We start from the raw sequence: 24,662 nt of genomic DNA on the forward strand, positions 1-24,662 counted from the left end.
AACACAAAGACCAGTCACTAGTCAGATGAATATAATTACACAGAAAACTTCACTTGAACACTGGATTTACAACTGAAGAGTAAACATAAATTTACATTTAATGCAGGGATTCCCAAACTTTTGGTCATCTGATCTGCCTTTTCAGTTAAAATAGCTAAATATTTCAGTTTTTAGTTTTATTTTAATTGATGTTATGATTTAAAATTATTTAAATTTATTGTTTATTATTTAAGTATTAGCTTTTCATTAAACTCCCCTGCAGTTCCTTTACGAACCAGTTTGGGAAACGTTGACATAATCTAATGTTTAACGCACTTCATGTCTGTTAATAACAATGAATGGAACATGTTTTCTTCTCTTTGTATTTTTCTATCAAGGTGGTGCAAGATTATCCTGTTTAAATCAATGTGTTAAACAAGTTATCCAAAACTACTAGTCGGATTATATTACCTAAAATATGTAATGTCATGGATTACGTTACTAACTTTTGTTGTGTAATTTGGAATCAGTAACAGACCACAATTAGTTGAATAATTGAATAACCAACAACAGAAAAACTGAATAGCACGATTGACGGCAGAAAGAGGTACAAGTTACTGAATACTTGAATAAACTGCCCCTAAGTGTGAGCCTTAGCATGCACCCATCATTCAAAAAGGAAGCATTAATATTAGTGATACATATAAGACAACGAATAATTCCAAAAAGAAAAGGATTTGAAACATGAAAAGACTCACACAGCTTTTGCATGACCATATTTTAATGTGAGGCACTGTCGAGAGCTACGCTGTGTCTTGCCTTTACAAAGAAATGGACACACTGGACATCGAGAGCGGTAAATGTGTACATGAAACCGTAATATTGGTCCAGATCCACAAGAAAAAAGAACAATATTTCAATGGCTATTCACTCAGACCAGCTGAGAAAGTGAATGGAGTAAATGTGTGCTAGCTACTGAACAAGAGGACAATATTTCATATTGTCTAGCATGACAGTATTTAACATAAAAATACCAGTTTTCAGATTTGGGTGTAGGATTGACAACACACATTGCTGGTCAACACTTAAATAGCAGGATTAAATCAAAACTGTTAGTGTAGGAGGCCAACGCAATGGACTGGAATTACAGAGCACTAACAGGTAGTGCGTTTATTTGACCATCTAACTGCACAGGGTGTGAAATCATTATTAGCACACTCGAGTGATATTGTGAAAGTCACTTCTTCGATTGGTTTTATTGGCTAGCCTCAGTCACATGTGAGACCCTGGAGCACAAAAGCAGTCTTCGGGGCATATTTGTAGCAATAGCCAAAAAAACAATGATCGATTTTTCTTTTATGCCAAAAATCATTAGGATATTAAGTAAAGATCATGCTCCATGAAGATATTTTGTACATTTCCTACCATACATATCTCAAAAGTTAATTTTTGATTAGTAATATGCATTGCTAAGAACTTCATTTGGACAACTTCCAGATTCAGATTCCAGATTTTCAAATAGTTGCATCTCAGCCAAATATTGTACGATCCTAACAAACCTTACATCAATGGAAAGCTGATTTATTCAGATGTATAAATCACAATTTTGAGAAACTTTCGTGGTTTCATGGTCACATATGGTAGCCACCTATCAGATGAAGAAATAGCTAAAAATCCACATCAGATTGACGTAAACAATGCTTTTATACCAATGCTTTTCTTCCACTGAAAAGGCTGCAATCACAGTGGAAACCAGGAAGCGTTGTGTATTCCCACAGAGAAAAATCTCGCAGACTAAGAACGAATGTTAGGAGAAAACTAAGAACCGACAGATGAGCGACTGAATGCCTACACCATACACAGATTTAAAACACACAACTGGTAAAAAACAAAACGGTTTGCTTATTTACAGATTAGACAGTCTCTCTGCGAGTCATTTTGACTTTGAGTTGTCTGGAAAGTTCAAAGATCCGCTCCAGAAGACAACACGTCCCATCTATGGATTTTACAGACACAAGGCTATGGTACACACAATGCTTGGGAGTCAGTGTTTGAGTTTAAGAGTCTCAGGAGAAGCATCTGTGTAGATTGTATTTTTCTTCGTAAATGGCACGTCCTGAAGCGGAGCTCAGTGCATAGTGCTGTGCTGTTCATGAGCAGTTTTGAATGTTAGTCTGGCATGTCGATGCACAGTTTGGGCGGTGGCACGAAGTATTTGCCAGGACTCTGAGTGATCACCACACCCGTCTTCTTATGAAACATGGGAGGGATTTTAGGAACCTCGTGGATGGGCAGTTCCTCGGACACCTCTGAGTCCTCGTGGTGCAGGTCATACGATATGTTGCCATACTCTCTCAGGAAGGGGAAGAGCTCCAGAAGAAACTGGCAGAAGTCTTTGCGAATCCCAAACCACCCTGATACAGAGAGAAATCAGAGAAGTCAGCACTGGAGCTGAATTAGGGGAAACGTACAGTACAGAGTCGTTTTCTTTTGCATGATTTCTTTTCATTTAAAACAAACTAAATACAAATATGGAACAAATGGTTTGCGCTAATCATTTGTGATACAAAGAAAATGCGAGTGAGGGGGAAACAAACCATGTATGGTGAGATACATGGCAAACTGTATCACTCATTACAAATGAGAAAAATAATAATAATGCTACTTTAGCATGGTAAAAATTATTTTTCTTCTGAATCATTTTGTCAAGCGGGTAAAAAGAATGAGAAGCAAGAAGACAGATATACTGAGGTTCAAAAGTGTGAGATCAGTAAGATTTTTCTTAGTAAATAATAAGTTTCTTATGCTCATCAAGTCTGCATTTATTTGATCAAAAATACAGTGAACACTAACATTGTGAAAAACTGATGCAATTTAACATAATAATTTTCTATTTTAAGATGCATTAAATGTAATTTAAATTCATTTTATCACTGCTTAATATTTTTTTGGAACCTCAATTTTTTTAAAGGATTTTGTAATGAATAAAAACCTCCCAAAAGAACAGCATTTATTCAAAAAAAAATTTTTTTCCAACAATAGAAATCTTTACTCTTATCAGTTTTTTTCTATTTAAACCATCTATGCTGAATAAAAGTAGTAATTTAAAATAAAATAACATTTACTGACCCGAAAACAGTAGTGTATATTGTTACAAAATATTTAGATTTTAAATAAATGCTTTTTATTCATAAAAGAATCCTAAATAAGTATCACGTTTCAAAAAAATATTAAGCAGCGCTACTGTTTCAACATTAATGAATCAGTATATTAGATTGATTTCTGAAAGATAATACTAAAAATCAGCTTTGCATCACAGGAATAAATTACATTTAAAAGTATATTAAAATAGAACAACTTTATTTTAAATTGTAATAATATTTCACAATTATAACATTGTTCTGTATTTTTGATCAAACAAATGCAGCATTGAGAAGCATAAAAAACATCTTTAAAAAATGAAAAATCGTACTGATCCCCAACCTGTGACCGGCAGTGTAGTTAACACACGTCACGTACAATGATTGCCTGCTTTCTGGCCAAATGTTGTCATCATTAGAGTCACCAGAGAAACCCAGAGGGGAACAAACACCGGGACGTAGCTGGAGTTATAATGACCATCCAGCTTGTGAACCAGAAGAATCTGAAACAACACAAGTACTGCATCTATTAAACTCACATTAATCAATTAAACAAAACACTACTATTGAGCAAACATTATGTGAACTATTCCTTTAAAGAGGTCATATGATGTTGCTAAAAACATCATTTGTGTATTTGGTGAAATGCAATGTGCTCATGCAAAAAAAAAGAACATTATTTTCCACATACTGTACATTATTGTTTCTCATCTAAGCCCCGCCTTCTGAAATGCATTGATTCTTACAAAGCTCAAGCGAGGTGTGCTCTGATTGGTCAACTGATACACTGCACATAGCTTATATTGGTGCATGTGAGTTTTCAACTCAAATATTTTAACAAAGAGATGGAACATAAATATGGTCAACAGACCTTAAACTACAATTGTAGCTCCCATTAGTTTTTTGTTTCTTTTTTGCAGAAAAATTAATAATTTTTCAAATTATTATTTTTTTTAATTCACAACACAGAAGCTGAAGTTTTAAAAACATGTCCTGAAATATGATCTATAGATCGTAGAGGCCTTGTTGTCTTGTCAACTGCCCTCATGTTATTTTTGTACTTGAGAGGAAGCCGGACTGGTGACTTCTCAATCTCTGTGTGGGGTGTGTCTGTAGCCATAGTCAAATAATGGAAATACATTTAGTGAAGTAGAGCTACTGCTGCACACGAGACGCAGACATCCCTTCGCTCATAACAAAAACACTGCAAAATACCAGGATGTGAGAAGTTACTAGCAGCTGTCATGTAATCAAGATTAAGTGCAACATTTGCCATAATACTTGTGATCAAACAGACTTTGTGATGGTGGTGACATTTCCGTTTTTTTTTTTTTTTTAATAAATGATTATTATTAAACTCCATTCAGTTTATATAAAAATGGACTATAGTTATGCAAGTTTTGTGATCTACAATTTGCTTTTTTTTTTATATTCATCAAGTATTCATTAAACGGATCAATAGTAACAGTAAAGCTATTTATAATGTTACCAAAGATATAGATTAAATAAAGGCCGTCCTAATGAATTTTCTATTCGGCAAATAATCGTTATCATTGTATTATAGTTTTAACAAAAATATGACCTTTTCAACATCAATAATAATAATAATAAATGATTCTTGAGCAGCAAATCAGCATAGAATGATTTCTGAAGGATTATGCTGAATTTACAGTTAAAATTACATTGTAAAATGTAAAAAACAAACAAAACAAAAAAACATTTTTCATAATATTACGGTTTTTACTGTATTTAAATCAAATAAATGCAGCCTTGGTAAGCAGATTAAAAAAAAAAAACCTACACCTCCAGACTCTAAACTTTTGAATTAACTAAGAATTATATATATTTACTGGTACTGGTATATTTACTATAATTACTGGTCCTGTATATTGAGTAAAGGACACAAACATGAAGATAATCTGATTGTAGACTGGTTTGAAAGTCAGTATGTGCTGATCTCTACCCAAGACATGCTAACGTCTTCAGCATTGCTAAACACGATCAAGTAAAAACTGACTGATGCTGGAGTCAGACCTCGAAAGTAAGCAGAGGCACCACTATAGTCATCCAGCTGACGGCCATCGTGATGTGTGTTCGCCGCTGCTCTGCGATGACATCCATGGACCGCAGGAAGAGCACAGACCAGACAATATAATAGAGCACCACCAGACACAGGAAGGACATGAGGATCCACAGCGGCACACACACCACCTGAAACACACACACACACACACTGCTCTTACTGTCAGAACGAGACACAGAGCTCAGATCACAACACTGAGGTGAATGCCCTCCTCACCAGCCACGGCCAGCTGATGATCCGATCCAGTCTCAGAGCGATGAAGATGAACTGAAGAATATTCACAGAGCACAGGATCTCCAGCTGATGGGACAACACAAAGAGTGCACAATCATTCATGTCTGGAGACACACAAATAAACAACTCTTCTGTCTGTAAACACGACAAGCTTAGGCAGATATGGGTGAACTGTGGGTCATACATCAATACAAATTACAAAGAGATACGTTTTTCTTTACCACATTATAATACATAAGTTATTATTTAGTTTTCTTTTCTTTAAACCATTATATATGTATGAAAATACCAATACCTAAAACAAAAATCATTAGATATTAAATGAATAAAATACTAATTAATTGTCATTTTAAATCTTAACAAATCTTTCCTTTAAACCAGAAGATTTTACCCATTTGTCAGCAACAAGTTATTAATAATTTCAAATATAATAACGTTTAATGTGATCACTTTTTCTTTTATATATTTTAATAAGTAGAGTTCAGAAGTATAAAAAAACTAACATTTTTGTAACATTTTACATTTTATTTTCACAAATGCTATTTGAAAAATTAAGGCAGCTTTATTTAATATGCTTCCTATGTCTATAAATACACAGATTTAGATTTTCGATTGCTTCCACTGTGCTCATTTGTAAGTCTCTTTGGATGAAAGTGTCTACTAAATGACTAAATTTAAATCACTTTTGTTAATTTAAAATGCGACTGACACATAAACCACAGATTAAAAATATAACTAATCAAAACAACTGTGATAAAACAGCACAACTAAACTGTCATGAAACTACTTTCAATGCAAAAACAAAAAAAAGCCAGTCAAGCTTTGTTTTCGATGCATAAATTATAATTTGTTATTTTAATGTTGCCTCAGCATGATTTGTTAATACTGGTTTGTTCCAGATAAATCTTCCTCTGTGTTTGTGGATCTCAGCTGATACCTCGAGCGACCGGTCGTGTCTGAATCCCCACACGCACGCCGCCACCGAGACCGGCGAGACGAAGAAGAGCGGCATGAAGACCAGGAGCCAGAAGTGTGAGCCCCGCTGCACACGGTCACACACCAGCACCTCGAAGGTGAGCAGGAGCAGGTGGATCCCCACAGCGATCAGCATGGCCTTAAACTCCACACACGTCTCACCCTCAGCCCTGAAGAACACATCACCACATCACACGTCCTTAAAGGGACAGCGCACCCAAAGAAACTGTCATCATGTTAATCCAAACCTGTTTGAGTCTCTATCTTCTCTCCATCAAAAGAAGATATTTTAAAGAATATTGGTAACCAAAGACTTTCTGGTTCCCTTTGTTTGGGAACTCATACAGGTTTGAAACAATGAAATGACAGAATTTTCCATTTTGGGTGACCTGTCCCTTTAAGACATCAAGGTAACATTCTCACAAAGTTTACTAGTGTGCTGCAAGACATAACCTACAACAGATGCCTAAATAACATGAACCAAATCAACATTTTGATATCGTATACACATAAATTATGCTAAATAAGACTAGGAACGTGTTTGAGGGTCCTTAAATGTTTAAAGCATGACATATTACCTTAAGAAACATTCTTTTTTTGTGTCATATTTAATACAACAGGCGTTTATGGGTCATACAGGAAAAAACAGCTCAGATTTAGTCAGAGGCCAAAACTAAGCAATTTTGGTGCTTCGTGAGACGACCAAAATGAAGGATGAAATTCTCGTAGATTGTAATGTAATTCAATGAGATCTTTACTTACATAAAAAAAACATAGAAATATCAAGTTGTCACTCTGTATCGCCAATAACAAGCAAGATGATATTGACCATAAGTAAAGTAGTTGTTGTAGTAGTTATGTGTATAAGGTCGGGATAAGAGATCTAAAATACAGTCAGGCAGAAGAAAGCATTTACATATACACAATAATAAAGTGCCAATTTGCAGCTAATAAGCAAATAGTTAATAGTGTTCCCTAATCTAAAATCATACCAAAGGTCTTTCACTTGCTAAAAAAGCAACATTCAAAGACACTCCAGAAGGTAGTGCGGTAAATATTTCAGCACAGTTTTGATTATGTGGATCAAGGTCTAAAAAGTGACTTCATTGCAGACTCGATGCTAAGAGCTACACAACAGTGATCAGAAGTAGATTTGGGTATCGTTTGAATTTTATCAATTCGGATTCAATTTCTGCTTTTGGATTCCCAGTTTCAATTCCAATGTTTGAAGTCAAACATTTCGATATCACACATTTTTATCCTGTCTCTTTTTGCTAATCATTTAATTGCTGCTGGATACCATGAATAAAAATCAGCTGGCTAATAAAAATTGGAATTGATTAAATAGAGCGGCACGATTATGGATAATTTTTTTTTTTTTTTATGGAGCTTGTAGTTCTCACACTTCTGTAGAAAAAATATCTGACAACTCAACAAAATCTCGTGGAATTTGTGAATGGAAAGATTCACTCAAGATTCACTCGTTTCGTTACTGGATGAATCAGTGCTTTTGAACAAATCTCTTGAATGAATGATTCAAAGACAAATGCATTTTTAACATGCTCTTTTTCGCCAGCTAAAAACAAAAGCTGCACACTCAGGACTTGATAAGTGGGATTAAAATCATAGTGTACGATTCCTGACCTTAGTATCTGATTCTGAAATCAAAATTGACTTTCGATTCCCAACCCTAGACATAAGCAGGAGAAGTCGTGTCTGACCTGTACTGTGGGTGGTGTGCCCAAACCCCAAAGCCCACACAAGCCCCGATGATGACCATGAGCTTCCAGAGCCAGATGGGAGCAAACACAGCCCAGTAGCTCCACTGGATGACACCATCCAGCCTCAGAGACAGCAGAACGGAGAACAGCAGCAGACAGGCGTAGATCAGGAACTTACTGCAGGATCACAACAACAACACATACAGTCAGAGCACGAGCCAGACACATCTGTCAAAACAGACATCACTGAGACAGAAAACAAACAAATCTGAGGAGCTTCCCTTACGAGAATATAGCACTGTTATAAACAATTAACCATGATTCATCACATCCAAAATAATGTGTGTACTGTGTATGTATATACACAAACACACACAAACAGTGTATATTATTTGAAAATGTACATGTTTGTATTCTTATATAAATAGATTTAATATAAACAAAAAAAAATGTAAATACATGCATGTGTTTGTATTTTTTATATATGCATAATAAATATACACTTTACACACACATGTAAATCTTTATTTTGGATGCGATTAATCGCTTGACAGCACTACGAAAAAATAACCATGGTTTTATTGTTGTAAAGGTGTACTTGCCATGTTTTTTTTGGTGTATTGATTTACTACAAATACCATTGTTAAACTATGGTTAGTGTAGCAAAACCATGGCTAACAGTTTTTGTTTGTTTGTTTAATTTGTAGTAAAACAATGGTTTATTTTCGTAAGGGTTTGAGTCTTCAGGAAAACTGGCGTGTCGTGTTTTAAGTCAAAGCTCTCGGTTTCGGTTTTAAAATAGTTTTCTTCACTGCGAAACTGTGCTGAGACGAAACCAAAAGGCCTAAGTTACACGGTGAACATTAGCAGCTATGCTAACAAAGTGAACGGTAACGAATTAAGAACAAAGCGCTGGGTTTTATCGTTCACGGAACACACACAAGTCTTACCTAGGGTTGAAATCTTGAAAAACGCCTCGGAGATTCATGATTTCTTCTTCAGACCATTGTTAGATGAAGTGAGAAGGGAAGACTGGCGAACTGACTGGCATTAGCTTCAGAGCACACAGATGGCACAGGCGACAAAACACGGTGACGTCACACGTCCGTCGGAAGACGCTGTTTACGTCACAGCTGATTATGAAAACAAACATGTTTGGGGGATCACGGATATTATTTCGAAGTCACTGTAGTTAAATGCAGTGTTACATTCACAAACTAGATTTATGCAATCCATTTTAATACATTTTATATTTATGCAATCGATAAAGTGGCGAAATTAAGAGCCATTAATACAACTTTGTAAAAAAAAAAAATGTTTGGGGTAGTATAACCTACCCTGATCAAATACTCTTCATTTCACACTTATGAAATCTTTACAATGAAGCGCATTAAAGCTTGAAAAAAACAACATGCAAGCAGAAGATCAGCATTTTCGGAGAAAAGTATGTATATGTTTGTTTATTTATACTAGATAAAAAAATGCTTTATATGTCTAAATGTTATTTGAATACATATGTAATACACTGATCTCAGTGGTGTTTACACATATTTTACCAAAATATGTATCATGATAAACTGTATTTCGCATTAAAGAGAATACATAGATGCACATAATACTCACAATCGCTCATTTATAAATGTATATGTGTCCTTTATTTCCAAATGTAGTTGAGAAAACATGATTGGTGACATGGGAAAATGTCTGTTAAGTGCTTTATCACTATTATTATTTTTTTTTTGTTAATGTATGGAAAACCATTTGTGCATTAAAGTGAGTTAATATTAACATAAAATCAGCATTGTTTCATGGGGCCATAATATTTCCAACAAACTGTAGAAATTCCCCTAAACTAATTTCACACACTGCATGATAAACACTTTGTGCAATCACAAAACTTTAATGTGTAAATCCAACAATTTAAATAAAATTAAAAAGGTGTTGATGTGGGCCGGTACAGAAACGACAGCATGAACGGATGCAGAAAAGGCAATAAAAATATTCTTCCTAACACACAATCAAAAAAAACAAAAAAAAAAAACAAACAAGAAAGGTCTATTTACATTAATATACACAAAAATATTTTAGAATTCAGTCACATAATGTATGATTACAATTTAAAGCGTGGTTACTGTAGAAACAATCATCAGCTAATGCAAATGCAAAAAAAACATGTTTTATTGAGCTTTCATATTAGTGCACAAGCTCCAGCTGATTAGATGTGAAAGGTAAGACGCCGCTGACGTAATACGCAATGCCGAGGGAGAGCAGAGCAATGACGAGGAGCAGCAAGAGCACTCGCCAGAAGCCAAGATCTTCCACGAACTCCTGCCATGTAGTGCGGAAGCTGGACAACACGCCATCGCCGTGATGCAGCTGTGGGTTGAGAAGAGAGTGGCTCTCCATGGCACTGCAGGAGAAACAGCAGCCCACACTGAGTAAGAACAGCTCCTGTATGAAGAACGAACGGTGGGATTATACAAAACAGGTCACGCTAATCATCTCACCTTTCATTCTCAGCCATGTGCATCTTCTCCAGACTGGAATGGGAGCTGCGGTTGAATCCCTTCACTTCCTGTTCCTCCAGCCCCTCCAGCAGACGGAGCGCGTCTTTATTCACACCGCGTCTCTTGGCCAGCACCAGAGGAGTGCCTCCGTTGTGATTACTGTTCAGATCAAAAAGCATGGACATAAAGCGGTCAGAGTTTTTGTGGCAACTAAAGGTTAATTCATGAATCCTCCTCGAGCGAGACAGCACATTTCAGGGAACTGGCCTTTTAGATATGTGGACTGTTAGTTAGGGGTTTTCAAACTGGGGTCCGGGGCCCTCAGGAGACCACAAGGGGGAGCTAAAGGGTCAGCAGAAAAAAAGATAATAAAGTGGGAAAATAATAAATGGAATAAAAAAAGTTACTCAGAGTTTTCAGAATATGATATTATGCTTAAAGTCTGGCCAGAAATCCTGAACAGAAAGTAATTTCCAGATCATACTTTACACATTTATTCTATTTCACATATACACGTACAATTACATTTTCTTTATGTAAAAAAAAACTCTTGTTCACCAAGACGGCATTTGATCAAAAATATATTAAATATAATTACAAATCAACTGTTTCCTACATGAATATATTGTAAAATGTAACTTTTTTAGAGTCAAAGCTGAATTTCCAGCATCGTTACTCCAGTCTTCAGACTGTCACATGATCCATCATTCTAATAAGCTGATTTGCCTTTTAAGAAATAATTCAGATTATTTAAAAAAAAACATTTATATATATTTATATTTTTTTTGTAAGATTATAAATGTCAATGTAAATGTAAAAATATAAATGTAAAATGTTATGTGTTGCTGAATAGAAATATTTATTAATTATCTTTTGTATACTGTTGTGTACTGTATCTTTTTAATATTTTTATCTATGTTTATATCATATTATTTTATGTGATCATTATATTTAGAGGTCTTTGCCTTTGAAAACTTTGAAAACTCCTGCAAAAATCCTTTACTTCCATCAGTTATTTCTTAGTTTAGATTTTTCTAAATAAAATATACATAAGTGTCATGGCATTTGTGACTGGTAAGGTACCTTGGAATAGCATGTGAATGCCAGTATAGGACAACGGTAATTCAGTGTCATTATATACAGTGGCATGCGAAAGTTTGGGAACCCCTTGCATAATCTGTGAAAATGTGAAAAATTTTAACAAAATAAGAGAGATCATACTGAATGCATGTCATTTTTTTATTTAGTACTGTCCTGAGTAAGATATTGTACATAAAAGATGTTTACATTATGTCCACAACAAAAAAAAAAATGCTGAAATTATTAAAATAGTCCCATTCAGAAGTTTGTTAGTTCTTAATACTGTGTGCTGTTACCTGGATGATCGATAACCATTTTTATTTTCTGTTTTGGGATAGTTGTTCATGAGTCCGTTGTTCTGAACAGTTAAACTGAGAACTGTTCTTCAGAAATCTTGAAAGATGGGCTTTAAGGTCCTGAAGATTCTTCAGTTTTCCAGTTTCTTTGCATATTTGAACCCTTTCCAGCAGTGACTGTATGATTTTGAGATACATCTTTTCACACTGAGGACAATTGAGGCACTCAAACACAACTATTAAAAGTATGATCTCTCTTTGTTTGTTAGAATTATTCACATTTTCACAGATTCTGCAAGGGTTTCCCAAACTTTCGCGTACCACTGTATAATAACTGTACCATGGTACCCATCACAAGATCATGAAGACACTGACCAGATGTCAATCTTGAGGCCGTTGGACACCAGGAACTGGATGGTCTCTACATGCCCACACATGTGCAGTGCCGTGTTGCCCTGTGAGTCAGTGGCCAACAGATCAGCACCGAACTTATGCAGCAGAGAGCAGATCTCCACGTTCCCCCGAGCGGCAGCCAGGTGCAGTCCGGTGCGTCCGCGGCAGTCCCGGGTGTTGGGGTCGGATCCGGACTCCAGGAGCCGTTTAGTGTGAGCGAGGTCCCCGTCGATACAGGCCTGTAGCAGAGGCACCGTGGTCTGCAGGGAGTCACTGATGAACACGTAGGACATTTTGCACCTGATATCTGAGATCTGGAAATATAAATCACATTTGTAACATATTTGGAACAGCTGACAACATGACATAATGTCATATTTAAAAACTACTTTGATGTTAGTTTTCTAATTTCTTTATAGTCATCATGCAGTCTTAATATATATATATATATATATATTTTACAAATTCATCTTTTCACACAGCAATTAATAAACTGTATACAGTTGCTTAAAAAGGCTAAAAACACAGAGCCCCTAAAGTACACATCAGACGTTTAATGCACCAAACATTTAACAGGTTAAAGCTTCAAAAACGGTAAACGTTTATTAAATAAAGGTTATTAATTGTGCTGAAAGTATCATTTAGATTACATGACAACTAAACTTGACGAATGATAACAAGCTAGCGGACTAGCTTGGTCAAGGTAATATGTTATTCAACAAAGCAAACGACTGTGAACATTTAATAACTTCCTTTAAAGAACGAACTTATAGAAAGTAAATCAATACCTCGGAGGGATATCTTGAATGTATCTTTCCAAATCCACAGCTTTCACAGCCTCTGTTGTGGGAAAATAGAAATAAAAATGATGTGAAAAGAAAAGATGGAGGGTCACTAGACTACAAGCCCCAGTACATTTAATAATAACAAATATTTGACTTCCGCCTCTGAGCCGCAAAATCTGGTCAGTGTAGTTTTTCTGGCGGTCTTGACTATTAGAACGACTCAGAGATGGACTACGTTGCCCATAATGCACTGCGAATGTTTTTATATTCGATGACGGCCGAGGATGGAGGCAGGTAGGGAATTTACAGAAACAAAATAAGCAAAATATCAGCGATTCCTCGATTCGTTCGGTTGACAACGTTAAGGCGATGTTTTAAGTTAGAAAATCGTCGGCAGAGATCTGCTAGCGATTCCAACAGAGGACATTTCGTAACTGAGTCTCAAGTTTTCTCATTGTTCTTCAGTGGCCTGTGCGTCTCTCACTTAAAAACACAAAGAAATAGAGTTCGTCTGCTCCACGAGTTGTTGTTGTTGTTGTGCTTCAGATGACCAAAGTTATTACTCTGTATGTTGACACTGCCTCTAACAACAAAAATTACCATGGTAAAACCATGTTTGTGGACTTTTACCATGCTATGTACCATGGTATTCAAGTTCCTTAGAGTAGAGTGTTAGAGTGTTGATGTCAAAAGTACCTCTGTGTTGCTGTTTTATCAGAAATGTATTGTGATTGTGTCACAGCACTAACTTTTCACCAATTATTCCAGTTCTAGCCAAGTATGAGAATCAAATCAACGCTTTCTCAGAGTTCCTAGAAGACCTGCCGGATGTAGACGAGCCGGTGTGGATCTTGGGAGCATGTTATAATCTTAAAACAAGTAAGACAGGCCATAATGCAGTGGCATTTTGCTTTCAGAATTAATTAACTACTGCATATAAACACACTCACTCTTATCAAATTGGATTTTGGATATCAACATCAGCCATTAACACCCGAACCACTAATTAAGATATTAAATCTGGGTTTCTCTTGTCCTTGTTACAGTGTTATTAAACAGTTATACTAAAAGTAATACGTATGAACAAAATATAGTTACCATAGGATTCAGGATTAGTTGCTTCTAACTAAGCATCTTTTACTGTATACATTACTCTGACGATCAAAGAGTTTTCTTGTTTTTCAAAGAAGTTTCTTCCACTCTCCAAGGCTCCATTCATTTAATCAAGACACCGTAATATTAGGAAATACTTTTACAACTTAAAGGGGTAATTTTCTATGTGTTTATATTTTAAAACATAATTTTCAGCATCGTTACTCCAATCTTCAGTGTCACATGATCCTTCACATGAAAGCATTTTAATATGTGACCATGGACCACAAAATCAGTTTTAAGTGTCAAATTTTCAAAATTGAAATTCATGCATCATGAGTAAATCAGCTTTCCATTGATGTATGGTTTGTTAGGAGGACAATATATGTCTGAGATGCAACTATTTGAAAATCTGGAATCTGAGCGAGCAAAAAAATCTAAATACTGAGAAAATCATCTTTAAAGTTGTTCAAATTAATTCTTAGCAATATTACTAATCAAAAATTTAGTTTTAATATATTTACTGTAGGAAATTGCCAAAATATCATCATGGAACATGATCTTTGCTTAAAATCCCAATAATTTTTGGCTGATTTGCTGCTCATGTCTAATTATTAGCAATGATCACTTTCCAGAGAAACCTGAGCTGCTGTCGGATGTGCGCTCACGACTGTGGTTCACATATAGGAAGAAGTTTTCTCCCATAGGTAAGTAGCAAGTAAACTAGTCTAGCTTAATGGAGTTGAGCTGATTCAGTCTTGATTGGATGATGATCTGTGTCTGTGGTTTGCAGGAGGAACAGGCCCTTCATCAGACGCGGGATGGGGCTGCATGCTCCGCTGTGGACAGATGATCCTCGCGCAGGCTTTGGTCTGCAGGCACCTCGGTCGAGGTAAGCAAACGCTGAAGCTTCTCCAGGATTTTATATTTGGACTGCAGCACCCTTTAGTATCACATACTGCAACTCTGAAGTGCTCTGCTTCTCTGTGTGTTGTAGACTGGAGATGGGATCCAGAGAAACATCAGCCCAAAGAGTATCATCGCATCTTGCACTGCTTTTTAGACAAGAAGGATAGCTGCTACTCTATTCACCAGATGGGTAAGGCAGAAAATGTGTGTGTGTGTTGCTGCCTTGTCATTCAAGACCATTATTACCGGTTCAGCTCTATCAATGACCATTGAATGTTTAGTTTAAAACCATGAGCAAGTGCACATCATTGCACTGTCTATCTGAAAGTGTGTGTGTGAGTACTGGTGCTGAAGTCATGAGTATTGTGTGTCTGTGTAGCTCAGATGGGTGTTGGAGAGGGCAAGTCTGTTGGAGAATGGTATGGACCCAACACAGTGGCTCAAGTACTCAAGCAAGTGCCATTTTTCTTTTCCAAAGACTGATTTCTTAAAAATAATATTTTGTTGTTGGACACATTTGTCTTTGTTTTAATGCAGTGGTTTTACAGATTTGCTGAAAATGTTACCAAGATGTTTGTTTCTTCATCAGATTTGGAGAAATGTAGCATTGCATCACTTGCTCACCAGTGGATCCTGTAAGGAGTGAATGGGTGCCATTAGAATGAGAGTCCAAGCTACTGTAATAAAAACCAATACTAATAATCCACACCACTACAGACCATCAGTTAACATCCAGTGAAGCCAAAAGCTGTGTCATTTAGATGTGATTAACTTCAAACTGTTGGATTCTGACGGCACCCATTCACTGCATAGGATCCACACTGGAAAGCTGCAGTTCACCAAATCTGTTCCCACAAAGAAAGACATCTCATATACATCTTGGATGACTTGAGAGTGAAGACATCCTTTTTTTTTTTTTTTTGCAAACTTTTATTTTTGGGTGAAGTAGTAATCAAGTACTGTATAATAATAATAATTATATATGTGACCCTGCAGCACAAAAACAGTCTTAAGTCTTTGGGGTATATTTGTAGCAATAGCCAAAAAAAAAAAATACATTGTATTATTAATTTTTATTTTATGCCAAAAATCATTAGGATATTAAGTAAAGATCATACTCCATGAAGATATTCTGTAAATATATCAAAACGTAATTTTTGATTAGTAATATGCATTGCTAAGAATTAATTTGGACAACTTTAAAGATGATTTTCTCAATATTTATATTTTTTTGCTCGCTCAGATTCCAGATTTTTAAATAGTTGTATCTCGGACAAATATATTCCTCCTAACAAACCAGACATCAATGGAAAGCTTATGTATTTAAAATTCACAGTTAAGACAGGTTTTGTGCACTAAAATGTGCGCTTTAAAAGGTCTTTTAAAGAATGCCACACTGCTCTTAATGAAAGCAGCATTTAAATCTCATGTTTGAACAACATTTTGTGTGAACTAATGCTTGCAGGAAGCTTGCTCTGTTTGATGACTGGAATACACTGGCTGTGTATGTCTCGATGGACAACACCGTTGTGATTGAAGACATCAGTAAGTGTCTTTTTCTGATTAGTTATGTGAAATTTATTTCTATAGCACTTTATGCAATACTGATTCTTTTAAAGCTGCATCACACAGTAATAAACAGGAAAATAACTTCAGTTGAGCTATAAATAGGGTTTCTGCAGCTTTTATGATGGCAAATGTAAGATTTTTAAGATCAGGTAAATTTAAAGGAATAAAACGAGTGGAACACAATATGTCAATATGATCTCTAAATGTTAGAAAATACACCTTACTACAGATTTATTTATATTTTTAAACAAAAAAGCTTATGGCTTGAATAGCTTTGATTCAAATTACTAGAATATAGAAGTAACTTTTACCGAGCTTCTGATCCTCGAACTGCAAAAAAAGTTATTCAGTACAAATGTCTAGATTTATAAATCAAGATACATTGACTTGAGAAGCAAAATTATATAGATTTTTTCTGAGAAATTGATTCAAATTAAGTGATTCTGTGATTTAAAGCAAGAACAAATATCTGCCAGTTAAACTTAATTCAAAGGGAAAACAAGTTTTCATCCTGCACTGACAGATATTTGTTTTAAGTGCATGCAACATTTAATGCCACGACTATGAATGCAAGACTTTCTGCTCTGATTCAAGACCCTTAATTTGTAGAAGAGTGAATTAAAACTGCAGCAGCTTTACGATAGTGTCATTATACATCTCAAGTCAGTTCAATGTTGATTCACTTCAGTTTAAAAACAATGTATCAAATGTTCAAAAAGTGTCATATTCAGTCCAGCTTTTGTTGTCAGTGCAACTTAATCATGAATATGACTGAACATGAAGTGTCTTTTAAACCCTAACTAAGCAAGGCAAATGCAACAGTAGGAAGGAACCCATAAATTGAGAAAAAACCTCTGGAGACAGTTCCCCAAGTTCTCCTCTGACGATAAATAATCTTCTTTTTTTCTGACTTCCAACCTCTTTCCTCTGGACCAGAGAAACAGTGTAAGCAGCCAGGCCGGGAAAGCAGGTCCAGGGCTGGTCCCTGTGGCCGAGGAGAAGAGCCAGCGTCAGGCCAGAGCTGTTCAGAGACACTTCACCTTCAGTCCCAAAGGCCCCTGGACTGGAGGCCCCTGCTGCTGGTCATCCCTCTGCGAATGGGCATCAACAGCATCAACCCCGTCTACATTCAGGCCTTCAAAGTACCACACTTTTCTTTATCTGAAGAGTCTATTATATTCAGTAACTGATCACATGTAATCTGGATTATGTATTCAGATTATAAAAAAATTAAGTACTTTTATTTTAAAGTATTTGTTATCTATGACTACAATACAATGAATTAAAAAAACTAAGATTACAAGAATAAAGTCGAAATGATTTGAGAATAAAGTCGAAATACTACGAGAATGAAGTCGAAATACTACGAGAATTAAAGTTGTAATACTTTGAGAATTAAAGTCGTAATACTACAAGAATAAAGCTGAAATACTACGAGACTAAAGTCTAAATACTACAAGAATAAAGTCATAATACTACGAAAATAAAGTCATAATACTATGAGAATAAAGTCGTAATACTACGAGAATAAAGTTGTAATACTACGAGAATAAAACTGAAATACTGCAAGAATAAAGCTGAAATACTACGAGAGTAAAGCCGTAATACTACGAGAAAAAAGCCAAAATACTACGAGAATAAAGCCGTAATACTACGATAATAAAGTCGAAATACTACGAGAATTAAAGTCGTAATACTACGAGAAAAAAGTCGTAATATTTCGAGAATAAAGATGTAATACTAGGAGAATAAAGTCGTAATATTACGAGAATAAAGTCATAATACTAGGAGACTAAAGTCTAAATACTACAAGAATAATGTCATAATACTACGAGAATAAAGTCTAAATACTACAAAGAATAAAGTCATAATACTACGAGAATAAAGTCATAATACTACGAGAATAAAGCTGAAATACTACGAGACTAAAGACTAAATACTACAAGAATAAAGTCATAATACTACGAGAATAAAGTCTAAATACTACAAGAATAAAGTCATAATACTACGAGAATAAAGTCATAATACTACGAAAATAAAGTCATAATACTATGAGAATAAAGTCGTAATACTACGAGAATAAAGTTGTAATACTACGAGAATAAAACTGAAATACTACAAGAATAAAGCTGAAATACTATGAGAGTAAAGCCGTAATACTACGAGAAAAAAGCCAAAATACTACGAGAATAAAGCCGTAATACTACGATAATAAAGTCGAAATACTACGATAATAAAGTCGAAATACTACGAGAATTAAAGTCGTAATACTACGAGAAAAAAGTCGTAATATTTCGAGAATAAAGATGTAATACTAGGAGAATAAAGTTGTAATATTACGAGAATAAAGTCATAATACTAGGAGAATAAAGTCATAATACTAGGAGACTAAAGTCTAAATACTACAAGAATAATGTCATAATACTACGAGAATAAAGTCTAAATTCTACAAAGAATAAAGTCATAATACTACGAGAATAAAGGCGTAATACTACGAGAATAAAGTCTAAATACTACAAGAATAAAGTCATAATACTATGAGAATAAAGTCATAATACTATGAGAATAAAGTCATAATACTACGAGAATAAAGTCATAATACTACGAGAATAAAGTCTAAATACTACAAAGAATAAAGTCATAATACTACGAGAATAAAGTCATAATATTATGAGAATAAAGCTGAAATACTACGAGAATAAAGCCGTAATACTACAAAAATAAAGTCATAATACTACGAGAATAAAGTCTAAATACTACAAGAATAATGTCACAATACTACGAGAATAAAGTCATAATACTACGAGAATAAAGCTGAAATACTACGAGAATAAAGCCGTAATACTACGAGAATAAAGCCCAAATACTACAAGAATAAAGTCATAATACTACGAGAATAATGTCTAAATACTACAAGAATAAAGTCATAATACTACGAGAATAAAGTCATAATACTACGAGAATAAAGTCATAATACTACGAGAATAAAGTCATAATACTACAAGAATAAAGTCATAATACTACAAGAATAAAGTTGTAATACAACGAGAAAAAAGTTGTAATACTACGAGAATAAAGCCAAAATACTACTAGAATAAAGCCGAAATACTACGAGAATAAAGTTGTAATACTACAAGAATAAAGTCGTAATACTACGAGAAAAAAAGTTGTAATATTTCGATAATAAAGACGTTATACTAGGAGAATAAAGTTTAATACTAGGAGAATAAAGTCATAATACTAGGAGAATAAAGTCGTAATACTAGGAGAATAAAGTCGTAATACTACGAGAATAAAGTCTAAATATTTCAAGAATAAACTCGTAATACTACAAGAATAAAGTCGAAATACTAGGAGAATAAAGTCATATTACTACAAGAATAAAGTCGAAATATTATGAGAATAATATTAGTAGTATTAAGACTTTATTCTCTAAACATTTCGACTTTATTCTTTAAACATTTCTACTTAATTCTTGTAATATTTTGACTTTATTCTCATAATATTTTGACTTTATTATCGTAATATTTAGACTTTAATCTCTTAATATTTAGACTCGTAGTATTATGACTTTATTCTCTAAACATTTCGACTTTATTCTTGAAACATTTAGACTTTATTCTTGTAATATTTCGACTTCATTCTCGTAATATTTCAATTTTAATCTCGTAATATTTCGACTTTATTCTCGTAATATATCAATTTATTCTCGTAGTATAATGACTTTATTCTCTAGACATTTCGACTTTAATCTTGAAACATTTCGACTTTAATCTTGAAACATTTCGACTTTATTCTCGTAATATTTAGACTATTCTCACAATAATTTGACTTTAATCTCATAATATTCCAACTTTAATCTCAAAATATATCAACTTTAATCTCATAATTTTACAATTTTATTATCTAAATATTTATTCTCGTAAAATTAAGACTTTATTCTTGTAATATTTAGACTATTCTCGTAATATTTTGACTTTAATCTTGTATTTTTAGAATTTTTTTTCAACGTGGCACTAAAACGCTGTTATAGTAATTAGACTGATGTAATTTTTTTTTTTTATTAATCACATGATTACATATTATTCACACAATACCAATATTGAATCTTCCTAAACCGTCTTCCCAGACATTTTTGTCATTGAAACTCTTTCGCCTTATATATTTACTAGATTTAAAAATAAATGTTTTAACACGGTAAACGATCAAATGACATGCAGGTAAACAAATAAAATATGACAACTTATTTTATGTGGATTGATTTTATTTTAAAATGATTTTAATTTAGCATTTTTATTGTTTAAAAATTTTGATTGTTTATTTTTATTAGCTTTACATTAAACTCACAAACCCCAGTTTTGGGGAAACCTTGATGTAATTTAATGTTGAATGCACGTCATGTTTGTTAAGAACAACGAAACAATTTTTTTATTTTTCTTTGAATTTTTCAGTCAATATGGTACGAGATTATCCACCAATCAAACAAATGATCTGATTATATAAAAAGTAGTCTGATTAAATTACCTAAAATATGTAATTTAATGGGTTACGTTACTAACTAAAATTTGTGTAGAACTACAATTTGTAAGTCATCTACACACATACAGTATCATCTTTCTTAAGAAGCTTTTCATATGTCATATATAACTCACATGTTTCATCTTATTTTCCTAGGAGTGTTTTAAGATGCCTCAGTCATGTGGTGTTTTGGGAGGAAAGCCCAACCTCGCCTATTATTTTATTGGATTTATTGGTGAGTTTTGTTGGCGTTTACAGAGTGTAGGGTAATAAAGTTATGTACTAAATGCATATGCAATGATCCAACGTGTTTCCCATTAAAAATAAACCGATCGAAGGAAATCAGCGTCATGCTTTATCCTGGAAAATGTGTTGTTGAGGCATTCTCGTTTTATCTTTTTCAGATGATGAGTTGATCTATCTGGACCCTCACACCACGCAGCAGGCCGTGGACACTGAATCAGGCAGTTCTGTGGACGACCAGAGCTATCACTGTCAGAGGACCCCACACCGCATGAAGATCACTAGCCTGGACCCGTCTGTCGCGCTGGTGAGAGCTCAAACCACGTCAGTGCCGAACCAGAAGTGAATTCACACAAATATAAGCTGGACCAGACAGCAGCGCATCAATGCACAAAAACACACAACATTATGTAAATGCCTGTTTATGGCCAGTGATCTCGTAAACAATTAGATTTTTAAAAAATCCTAAATGACTATAGAGTTGGGAGAAAGTCATGTGCATCAGGTTTTAAAGAGACAGCGCTGCTTTTAAAGTGAAACCGGCTGCAGTCTGTTATTGATGGATATCAAAGAACAAAAAAAGAGAAATCACTCACTCCTCAACACTGATTAACCTTTGTAGCTTAAATAAAAAGCATCCTTTTTTCTTTTTTTTTTTACTTTTGCTTTCGTATGATGCACTTATGTAACTGAAAAAAAATAAGTGTGGAATGTTGGACACTTCATGCAAACATTATGTAATAAAGGGGGAGGGGCTATCAGAATCAGATTACGAATGACAAAATAATTTTATATAATGCATGCACTACATGGTTGAGTACATAGTGCATAAGTACATAGTTTATGAGTGCATAGTGTATAGTGCGCTTTTTTTAGCCACAAAGACGTATTCTGTGTGAACAGCCCCTAACTGATGCTTTATCTGAAGACAGACCCATGTACATAAAAAAAAAAAAAAAGTTACGAAGTGTTCATCCTTTGAAAATGAAGACCAGCTTTCTGCTTTTTCTTCTCATGAAGGCAGAACATTTCACTTTCTCGACGAAAACAAATGTGAGAATGAGCCAAGCGTCTTCCGCTACAGATGTTCGAATGCATTCATGGATCAGTTAACGTGAATGTTTGTCCCTAGGGTTTTTTCTGCAAGAGTGAGGAGGACTTTGACAGCTGGTGTGATCTGGTTCAGCAGGTTAGAACGACCAAGAACATGATTTACCAGCGTGCTTTCTCTACAGTTTTAACTCGCTCTTATCTCTTCCCTCTGATTTCCAGGAGCTCCTCAAGAAAAGAAATCTGCGGATGTTCGAGCTGGTGGAGAAACACCCGTCTCATTGGCCTCCGTTCGTTCCTCCCACCAAACCAGATGTGCAGACCACAGGAGCAGGTACTGAGGAATGAACACCGCAGCAAAAGCCTGTATTTGCAATCCATCATCTGGATATTTTTTGTGCATGCATGATATAGTTCCCATAGTTCAAGAGAAATCTAAGTGCATTACAGTACATATAGCATGCATAACAAATACAGGCTTCCTAGAAAATGATTCAAATGATTTCGTTTCATAACCTGAATATCATCTTTACAGTCTGTGCTCATTCTTCTAGAGTTCATCGAGTCCCCAGACAAGCTTTTTGAGTCAGAAGAGGAGTTTGAGATCCTAAATGTGTGATGAAGAGATGTCAGTAGCATTGCTCTGCTCCACACTGAACAAGTGCCTCAACACCGAGCAAAAAAAACAACAACAGCGGAGCAGAAAACCCCTCCAAGGATCCCGTAGCAGCTTTGAGTGACGTTTAGCCTCGTTCAGAGCTCGTGTAAGAGACTTGTGTTTTTAACTATGGAAACAAACTGAGAACTTTTCTCCGTACTGTATCATGGAGAGGTGAAGGCTTTGATGAGGATGATATCTTTATAACCTCAACACACACTACCTCCTGACCGCAGGAGATGGATCATATGCAGACGACTTTAATTCAGTGTTATTCAAGGAAAAAAAAGACTACCTTATTGGTTAAACAAGTGCCTCTCTTTACGACATATTTATGTTTCTGTCTGGTAAAGGTGATGTTTCCTTTTCTTATTACAGTGGGTTAATTATTTCTCCCACCCCTGCACATCTGTAAATATGGCTTCAGATGAAATATTTAAAAATGTTTAGCCCAATTCCTATCACGGTTATTTTTAAATGAAATAAACTGTAAAGATACTAAATTATGAGATCCTATCATTTATCGGTGAATATTGTCCTTTTCATGTACACACTGTCTTTGTATGTTTATAAAGGTTTGACAAATCTGGACATGACTCTTCTTTTGGTTATGTCTAAAATCATGTGTTATATATTATTCATATTTACTAATATAAAGATTTAATGCATAAATAATAAAAAAAAGAAAACTAACCCTAATATAAAAGGATTGTAATATTTCATACAAAGTATAGTCCACATCTATTAACATATTTACTGACGTATAGCTCCAGACTTGCTTATATACATTTTGGATTACTGCTTGTGCATGATGCATGTTTCTTAATATTAAGCCTAAAATAAAAATAATAAAAAAATAATAATATCACTATTGGTGAGGATTATATTATCTCAAAATAATATCAGTCTTTAAATGCAATTATTTAAAGTGTTCTTGAAGTAAACCTGCACAATCAAATATACTTCAGTCTATCTTTAGTTGGACTTCAGCACTACTTTAAAGTGCATTAAGTACAACATTAGTTCTTCCAGTTTAGTAGACTGGCAAGTGTACCAGTATAGTTTCCTAAAAGTACAATTGCAAGGTATTTTATTAGTTTACTTTGCATGAAATAAATATCTCAAACACATGTATATATATATATATATATATATATATATATACTATATATATAGTATATATATATATATATATATATACTGCCGTTAATAACTTTTTGGGTAAGGTTTTTATGTTTAAATGTATTATAATTAGTTTTTCTTTTTAAATGGATGCCTTAAATTGAAAAAAAAAAAAAAAAACTTTAATAAATTCAAATATTTTTTTAAACTTAAAATTCATCAAAGAATCCTGAAGAAAGGAAATGAAACCGTTTCCACAAAAATATTAATACAATTATTTATAAAACAATAATCAGAAATGTTTCTTT

The 24,662-nt window shown here is 34.4% G+C and overlaps 3 protein-coding genes across 6 annotated transcripts; 1 reads left to right on the forward strand and 2 right to left on the reverse strand.

Annotated features, from left to right (window-relative positions):
• Positions 1-742: 742 nt before the first annotated feature.
• On the reverse strand, positions 743-9,250 carry LOC127986214 (transmembrane protein 185-like). The gene is made up of 7 exons (XM_052588481.1): positions 9,083-9,250; positions 8,133-8,309; positions 6,374-6,581; positions 5,419-5,502; positions 5,154-5,330; positions 3,499-3,622; positions 743-2,393 (listed from the first exon to the last, which is right to left on the reverse strand). Exons 1-7 carry the CDS (start codon positions 9,118-9,120, stop codon positions 2,149-2,151), a joined length of 1,053 nt encoding a protein of 350 aa, XP_052444441.1. The 5' UTR covers positions 9,121-9,250; the 3' UTR covers positions 743-2,148.
• Positions 9,251-9,764: 514 nt separating this feature from the next.
• On the reverse strand, positions 9,765-13,355 carry LOC127986215 (ankyrin repeat domain-containing protein 46-like). Of its 2 annotated transcripts, none has more exons than XM_052588482.1 (4): positions 13,197-13,355; positions 12,391-12,722; positions 10,640-10,798; positions 9,765-10,542 (listed from the first exon to the last, which is right to left on the reverse strand). In XM_052588482.1, the coding sequence occupies exons 2-4, from the start codon at positions 12,699-12,701 to the stop codon at positions 10,326-10,328; spliced, it is 687 nt and encodes a 228-aa protein (XP_052444442.1). In that variant the 5' UTR covers positions 12,702-12,722; positions 13,197-13,355; the 3' UTR covers positions 9,765-10,325. The 2 variants fall into 2 exon arrangements, with proteins under 2 accessions (XP_052444442.1, XP_052444443.1); XM_052588483.1 differs by having other exon boundaries at positions 12,391-12,715; positions 13,197-13,333.
• An 85-nt stretch (positions 13,356-13,440) lies between these two features.
• Positions 13,441-23,821, forward strand: LOC127986481 (cysteine protease ATG4A-like). 3 transcript variants are annotated; one of them, XM_052588747.1, is made up of 13 exons: positions 13,441-13,487; positions 13,962-14,072; positions 14,921-14,992; positions 15,079-15,177; positions 15,283-15,384; positions 15,574-15,650; positions 16,664-16,739; positions 17,700-17,905; positions 21,438-21,516; positions 21,686-21,831; positions 22,657-22,713; positions 22,797-22,908; positions 23,129-23,821. In XM_052588747.1, exons 1-13 carry the CDS (start codon positions 13,478-13,480, stop codon positions 23,191-23,193), a joined length of 1,212 nt encoding a protein of 403 aa, XP_052444707.1. In that variant the 5' UTR covers positions 13,441-13,477; the 3' UTR covers positions 23,194-23,821. The 3 variants fall into 3 exon arrangements, with proteins under 3 accessions (XP_052444707.1, XP_052444708.1, XP_052444706.1); XM_052588748.1 differs by lacking the exon at positions 13,441-13,487 and adding an exon at positions 13,497-13,759; XM_052588746.1 differs by lacking the exon at positions 13,441-13,487 and adding an exon at positions 13,775-13,797.
• The last annotated feature ends 841 nt before the right edge of the window (positions 23,822-24,662 follow it).

This window comes from Carassius gibelio, chromosome B21 (assembly GCF_023724105.1).
Source record: "Carassius gibelio isolate Cgi1373 ecotype wild population from Czech Republic chromosome B21, carGib1.2-hapl.c, whole genome shotgun sequence".
Taxonomy (NCBI): Eukaryota; Metazoa; Chordata; class Actinopteri; order Cypriniformes; family Cyprinidae; genus Carassius; species Carassius gibelio.